This window comes from Gastrolobium bilobum, unplaced genomic scaffold (genome assembly GCF_033153095.1).
Source record: "Gastrolobium bilobum isolate Gb01-03AN ecotype WA unplaced genomic scaffold, APGP_CSIRO_Gbil_v1 utg10432, whole genome shotgun sequence".
Classification (NCBI taxonomy): domain Eukaryota; kingdom Viridiplantae; phylum Streptophyta; class Magnoliopsida; order Fabales; family Fabaceae; genus Gastrolobium; species Gastrolobium bilobum.
Window position 1 is genome coordinate 225,556 of NW_026896976.1, and position 8,202 is coordinate 233,757.

General features: G+C 36.9%; 1 protein-coding gene across 1 annotated transcript; it reads left to right on the forward strand.

Annotated features, from left to right (window-relative positions):
* Positions 1–202: 202 nt before the first annotated feature.
* Positions 203–2,168, forward strand: LOC133303152 (zinc finger protein CONSTANS-LIKE 2-like). The gene is made up of 2 exons (XM_061503028.1): positions 203–814; positions 1,821–2,168. The coding sequence occupies exons 1-2, from the start codon at positions 203–205 to the stop codon at positions 2,166–2,168; spliced, it is 960 nt and encodes a 319-aa protein (XP_061359012.1).
* The last annotated feature ends 6,034 nt before the right edge of the window (positions 2,169–8,202 follow it).

The following is an 8,202-nucleotide window of genomic DNA, read 5'->3' on the forward strand; positions in this document are numbered from 1 at the left end:
CGAAAAGGCAAAGTAGCAACATGCATGGTCCAAATTCCTGCCACTAATTGCTGCCCCTCCTTAGATTCTCCCCCTGACACTACAAATATTGGTTCAACTAAGTGACCTCCAACTTACTTATAAATCCACTTCCTTCCTCCAAATTCCAACACTTCCATCAACCAAACACTCCCTACTAAGTATACACAATTCAGACAAAAACATGTCGAAGGAAGGCACCAACAATGGCGGCGGCAGCTCCGGTAACTGGACTCGCCTCTGTGACACATGCCAGTCGGCGGCATGCACCGTGTACTGCCGTGTTGACTCGGCGTACCTGTGCTCAAGCTGTGACGCTCGCGTCCATGCAGCCAACAACATCGCTTCAAGGCACCACCGTATGTGGGTTTCTAAGGCTTCTATGTGCTCAAACATTCGTGGTGTGCCTGTTCTTCCTCTCTCTAGTTGTCTCTTTGTTGGTGAACAAGATCATGGATTCATAGGTAATGGATGTGACGTTGACAAGGTTGTTATTAAAGAGGACGATGAGGCAGAAGCAGCTTCGTGGTTGTTGCCAAATCCTGTGATGAAGAACGAAGAAAATCAGAGTTTCTTGTTTGGTGGAGATGTTGATGAGTATATAAAACTTGGTGACAAACAGTTCAGTTCTCTTCACTATGATGACAAGCAGCATAATTACCGTTCTGTCCCTCTGAACTATGCACTAGGAAATGCCCAAGCTCAGGTTAAGCAACAATCACACCTTTTTCAACCGGGTTTGGATTTTGACTCATCAAAAGTTGGGTTCAGTTATGATGGTTCTCTTGGTCAAAGTGTAAGGCCTTTCCAGTGTTTTTTTTTTTTTTTTTTTTTTTTTTTTTGGATTTTTGGTTTATACTAGTGGTTTTGTTTCCAAACTATTATAGTTCACTATCCATAATTAGATTAGAGGTCATCAGCAACTACTTGATTGATGGGCTTGAATTTATACTTTATCAGATTTTGCTTTGACCAGTGCTGACTCTTTTTTCCATGTGGTAGTTTCTGTCCCTTCTCCATAATGGGATTCAGCATAGTCTTGCATCAAAGTGGGATTCTTAAGCAGTTTATGTGTGTCTCTGATTATTTTTTCTACTATTTTTAAAAAAAATTATACAACCCTTCATTAATGGTAAGATTTCTTCTTTGTGATCGGAAGGTTACATGTTAGAGTCCAAAGAATTGTCTTTTCACAAAAGTATAAAAATAAGACTCAGTACTATCAACCCTCACCTTTATCCTCGGACAATTGAGAAGCCTTGTAGACCGAATTTACCATTTTGTTTATAAGACCTCTTATCCTTTTGCTATTCACTTTTCTCCCAAACAGACAGTTTTTGTGTCACTGGCTTTTTATAAAAGCTTCCCCTTTATACTCTTACCTTTGCTAGAATACTTATTTTGAAGGTCAATTTTTCATCAATTTTCATCCCTACTTATTTAGACTTATATCTAAACTTATTTCCTCAATTACTTAACTCATTTCTTAGAAAATTAATGATATATTGTTCTCATGAAGATGACTACTAGCGTATTTCTTAGAACATTTATCGCGAACTTGTGATCTGATAATGATACATATGGGTAATTAGTATGTTGTTAGATAAGTGAGAGAAATTAAGTAGTGACTTGGAAAACCATATAAGCTATAACGACCTTCCAAGTCACTCCCTAATTTCTCTCACTTGTCTAACAACATACTAATTACCCATATGTATCAATAACTTCTTATAACTTCTTATATCCCCTGCTTTATGATAACCTATTGTTATTTTTTTTTATTTTTTTCATTTAAAATTTAGGTTTCAGTTTCACCAGTGGATGTTGGCACTGTACCAGAATCAACAATCAGTAATGTCTCATTTTCCCATTCAAAATCACCAATAGGTGACATATTTCCTCCCATTCTATTGCCTTCACATTTTACTCCAATGGATAGAGAGGCCAGAGTTCTAAGATACAGGGAGAAAAAGAAAACAAGAAAGTTTGAAAAGAAAATCAGGTATGCCACAAGGAAAGCCTATGCAGAGAGTAGACCCCGCATAAGAGGTCGATTTGCAAAGAAAGCTGATGTAGAAGCTGAAGTGGACCCTATGCTCTCCACAACTCTAGTGACAGAAACTGGATGTACCATTGTTCTCCCTTCATGAATATCCATTTAAAAAAGGGTTAATTTTTTCTAAAGTTACTTTAGATAAATTATTTGCAGCAACCGATTTTAATTATGTCTCACCGGTAAGACATAGTTATAATAATAAAATTGTATTTTCTATTTCTCTCTTGAAACATTGTTGACTGATGTCGCAGAGAGAAAAAAAACAATTTTACTATTATAACTATGTCTTACCAGAAAATATAGTTAAAATGGTAAACTTCAGAGAAGATTATCTAAAATAATTTTAGAAACTTTTTCCTTTAATAAAAAAGCAGAGAAAGACCATAACAACGTCAATGGAAGCCACTATAATTTATATATTCTAATTAGTTTGGCATTGTTATATATACAATAAAAAGTCCTATATAATCAATATACATATAGTCTAATTTTTTTTTGGGTGTTATGTATAGTCGTATACTCTACTTTTTACATATGCTTTATAATTACAATCCTTTTATTACCGTCTGCACTAGCTATCTATCAAAAAATTGTCCTTAAAAAATTTGTTGAATAGAGTTAGTCCGATCATGATGTGAATATTTCCGGCTCAAACATTAATCCCGACTCTTGTGGAGGATACCTATAGCATATCCAAAAATAAAAATAAAAATTGTCCTTATAATTCAACTTCTCAATTTCTATTGTGTTTTTATTTTTGAAGTTGTTTCGATTTGATCATCCCATTTAGGTAAAATAACATTAATCAAATTAACTACTGCACTAAGTCTCTGATCAAATTAAATTCATAAGAAGGAAGTTAAGAAAATAAAATAAAATAAAATCCATGATATCGACAAGTTCACACTTAAAACTATACTTATAGTTACAAGGCATAAGGCCGAAAATTGTTTCTCTTCCACCTCAAACTTTCGAAGACTATAAATTTATTTTTCAATTGTACGTGTTATTGATGCTTCAAACTTGTTTCTCATGGCCTAATCCGATTATAGTATATGTTTATCATGTTGTGCAACTTCCCGAGCGCTGGTGTGGGCGAGGAGTAGATAGTTCTTTGGCACGTGGGTTGGATTGTACTACCAGTCGAAAATCCTAGTGCCTAGAGTCCAAACTCGCTGAGGTAGGAGGACTGTGATAGTAGGCTCGTGGTAGGCTTTCAGCGGGAGGGGTACAAGAATGAGTCGAATAAACACTCAAACAAGAGGGATCCAGAGGTTGTGTGATACATATGGGTAATTAGTATGTTGTTAGACAAGTGAGAGAAATTAGGGAGTGACTTGGAAGGTTGTTATAGCTTATATGGTTGTTATAATCGATAGGTAATAGGATTTTGTTGTTAGATTATGTTGTGTGAGTGTGTGATGCAAAATGTGTATTTGCCTTGTGAGCATTTTTCTGTTTTAGGAGGGAGAGTATGGCTATATAAGACTGTAATTTCTCTATCAATATTAACAAAGAAGTATTTTCAGAACCTTTTGGTTAAGGAGGAATTCTCCCCTCGAAGTGAGAAAGTATTTTTCAAGTTTTTGCTTCTGTTCTTTTTTTCTTTCGTATCAATTGGCGCTTTCATTGAGTCTTCCTTTTCTTCTTTTTCACCATGTTTTCATCCTTGATCTCACTCTCCACTACGCCTACATTCATCAACGACACTCACCAGCAATCAGTGCAATCTATTTTTGCGGAGATGAAATCTAGTTTTGCAGCAATGAATGCCACATGCGAGAACGTGATACACTTGCTCCAGAACTTGATCCATGAACGTAGAGAACAAGCCGCTATCAAAATTCAGACGGCATTTCGTAAGTATTCTTTGAAGCTAACCATTGGCCAATCTGAATCGATCGACCACAACGAGTTGTCTCAGACAGAGGTGGAACACCCGCTGGCTGAGTCGTTGAACAATCAAGAGACGTTTCATGAATTTGTTGTTGCATCTCTTTTGGATCAAGTTGCTTGTGTTGATATCGATGCATATCCAAAGATCGATGCCTCACCGCTACTCTATGAGTCAGCGCTGTCTTCATTATCCTCTCCAGTCATTAACGACGTCGTCAAGAAGCTCGTATTTGGAGGAGCTATTCCTCTACCAGAAACAATGAGAGTTGATACACACATTAAGGTCGTCGCTTCTTCACCTGGATTTCTCGTTGCTAGCCCAGATCTGGAAAACCAGATGCGAATCAATTCTCCAGATCCAACATCGAGGATAAGTTCAAAGTATGTGAATGATCTCATCAGCCCGGGTAGTAAGGTCTCAGCGGTCTCGGTGCCTCCGACTCCACGGAATGAGGATGAAATCTTAAAATCATCAAATCTGAAGAGCTTTGCTTTCACAGAACTTAAGGCTGCCGCTAGAAATTTTCGCACAGATAGAGTACTAGGAGAAGGCGGTTCTGGATCAGTTTTTCAGGGTTGGATTGATGACCAATCACTGGTTGCTGCCAAACCTGGCACGGACATTGTTGTTGTTGTGAAAAGTCTTAATAAGGATGGCTTCCAAGGTCACAAGGAGTGGTTGGCTGAAGTCTCTGATTTTTGGCTGGCAAAGGACGGACCAACAGGTGACAAAAGTCATGACTCAACCAATGCACTGCAAACGTTTGAGAAAATTTCTGTGAGAATAATTGTTGTTTGGAATTATTTATGGGATCCTGGGGGTAGAAATTTTGAGCATAGTGATGTCTTAGGCCACCAAACAACTCAGATTTGTGGTGGTAAAAAAATTGGAGACTTGCTATCCATCAATGTCTTCGCTCCAAGTCTCCTACTTCTCCTCCCTTTAATTCTCTATTTGGGTGCTGAAGAATCATCAACTGTAAATTTGTTTATGACAGTGACCATGGTTATCTTTGTTATCATTGTCATTTTTGCTGTAGTTTTTGAGGTTGATGTTTCCAACTGGTCCCCCTTTGCTCCAAAGGGTGCAAAAAGCGTATTTGCCGGAGCTACTGCAGTACTCTTTGCATATGTTGGATGGGATGCAGTTGCCAATTCTACTGAAGAATCTAAGAGGCCACAACGTAATTTGCCAATAGGCATAATGGGAAGCCTCTTAATAGGTATTGCTTTGTACATGGGAATATGCTTAGTGATTATTGGAATGGTTCCATATAAGCTTCTTGGAAAAGATGCTAAGGGGTTGAAAATTGTTTCTGTTCTGATTAGCACAGCAAACTGTTTGAGAGCGATTCTGAAATCTATTTGTTCTCATAAGGAAAGGCATTCGACTATGTGTGAATATGGGGATACCATGCATATGATGATGTTTGGACTTGTTCAGGTTGTTATGTCATTCATATCATATTTTCACAACATGGCATGGGTTTCTATTGTTGCAACCATAATGTCCTTTACATACTCATCTATTGGACTAGGACTTGGCATTGAAATAGTAGTAGAAAATGAAAGAATTATGGGGGGTGTAATTGGAGTACCAGCTTCAAATATTGCTGTCAAGTTAAGCTTTTGGAAATCAAGCACTAGGAAACCTCTTGACAAGGATATGCTTTCGAATAGCCTATGTGATTTCCACGACTGGATCTGCCATCATGTTTCCTCACTTCAATCAAGTTCTAGGAGTGTTAGGAGCCTTAAGCTTTTGGCCATTGGCTATATATTTCCCTATAGAGATGTACTTTGTGCAGAAGAAAATTGAAGCTTGGTCTACAAAAAGGATTATGACACTCTGCCTCATGAAAAAATATACTAAAGTTGATGAAAATGCTGCTTTCTCAGTAGCATTTGAAGCTATTGGAATGAGTTGGGCTAAGTACATTGTGGCATTTGGAGCATTAAAAGGAATAACAAGGGTGTTTGCTTGGTGTGTTTACATGCAGAATTTTGGCAAGTTTACCTATCCACCTTGAGGACAAGGTGTTTGTCAAGGGGTATGGAATGATACATATGGGTAATTAGTATGTTGTTAGACAAGTGAGAGAAATTAGGGAGTGACTTGGAAGGTTGTTATAGCTTATATGGTTGTTATAATCGATAGGTAATAGGATTTTGTTGTTAGATTATGTTGTGTGAGTGTGTGATGCAAAATGTGTATTTGCCTTGTGAGCATTTTTCTGTTTTAGGAGGGAGAGTATGGCTATATAAGACTGTAATTTCTCTATCAATATTAACAAAGAAGTATTTTCAGAACATTTTGGTTAAGGAGGAATTCTCCCCTCGAAGTGAGAAAGTATTTTTCAAGTTTTTGCTTATGTTCTTTTTTTCTTTCGTATCATTGTGCAGGTATAGGACTATACATTGAGGATGACTTAAAGGAATTAATATATATAGGGGTGAAACTGGGCTGGGCCGGCCTACAGGGGCCTACGACTCGGCCTACGTCAGGCCAGACCTGACCTAGTATATTTCGTAAAATAGGCCGGACTTGGGCTTTGAAAAAGCTTGTTTAATAAAAAGGCCGTAGGCCCACTTTCACAAGGCCTGGCCTATAAGCCTACATGCCGGCCTATATTGTACTATTTATTTCAAATAAAATAAAATATAATAAGTATGCCTTGAAGAAAAAACAAAAGATATAAATTTAATCAATTGCAATTATTTATAACTTAATTATATTCGATTATATTTTAATAGAAATTTGCTTTATTTCTTATTAGGAAGAATCAATATCTCAGCATATTAGATTGTGTATATGAATACATTAAAATATTTTTGGGATAGGTTATATTTACTACAAGCATTATGATGTGTTTGTTATGTAGTTATTTTAATTTACATAGTATAGATTGTTTGTTGGACCTGATGAAATATTTGTTATTTAGTTTGAGCATTTTGCTTTTGAAAGTGACTTAAATGTAGATTGTATGAGTTTTGTTGTGATTCATGATTCTGTTTGAACGTTGAAATTATGATTTTTGGTTTAGCAACATAATTTGAGCATTGTGTAAAGTTGATTCATGATTCTGCTTGGGAGTAAAAAATTAACAGGCTAACGAGCAGGGTCAGGCCATTTGTTTTTTTATAAACGGGCCAAGGCAGGCTAACTGTTAGACTCGTACCAGACTTGGGCCAGGCCAAATTGAAATTTTTTGATGTAGGCTTGGGCTTTTCGGGGAAAAGCTTGGCCCAGCCCAGCCCATTTTCACCCCTATGTACTACCTATACTAATAAGATGCATCTACTTTTCGGTAGCCCATAACTTAAAAACTTCATAGTTAAGCGTACTTTGACTTGGAGGAATTTTGGGATGGGTGACCTTTTAGGAAGTTTCTCAAAAAGTGTGTGAGTGAGGACAAAGCACGCTGAAAAGTCTCGTGTTGGTTTGTGGGGACAATCATTGATGCTGCAACTGGCCGAGTGTTACAAGTGATATTAGAGCAGGGCCTCTTCTTTTTCTAGTGTAGTGTGGTTCAAGGATGTATCAGGCGGAAGCTGGTGGGCATGTAACATCCCGCTGCTAACGAGGGTGGCGAGTAGATAGTCCTTTGGCACGTGGGTTGGATTGTACTACTAGTCTAAAATCCCAGTGTCTAGAGTCTAGACCCGCTAAGGTAGGAGGACTGTGACAGTAGGCTCTTGGCAGGCTTCCAGGCTCTTGATTGAAGTGTGACTGGTTAGACATGTGTAGTTTATAAACAAAAAATTTGTAAATATAACCTTCTCCGATTATATATATATATATATATATAGGGGCAGAATATTCTTACATTGATGTAAGAGTTAAAAGTCTTACACTCAATCTTGACCATTGATCCATTTGTATCCAATGACTCACATTACTAAAAAGTTAGAGCCCTTAGATATAAGCGGGATCAACGGACAAGATTGAGAGTGTAACTTATATTGGTGTAAAATGATCCTAACCTATATATATATATATATATATATATATGGACAAAATCAATTTACACCGATGTAAGAATAATAAATCTTACACTCAATCTTAACCGTTGATTTTCGTCCATCAAATAACTATAATTAATTGGATTATTATCATTAATTAATTATTAATTCTCAATAAATTATAGTCATCAAATATCAAAAATCAACGATTAATATTGAGGATAAAATTTGTTTTTCTTACACCAACGTAAGAAAATCTTGCCATATAT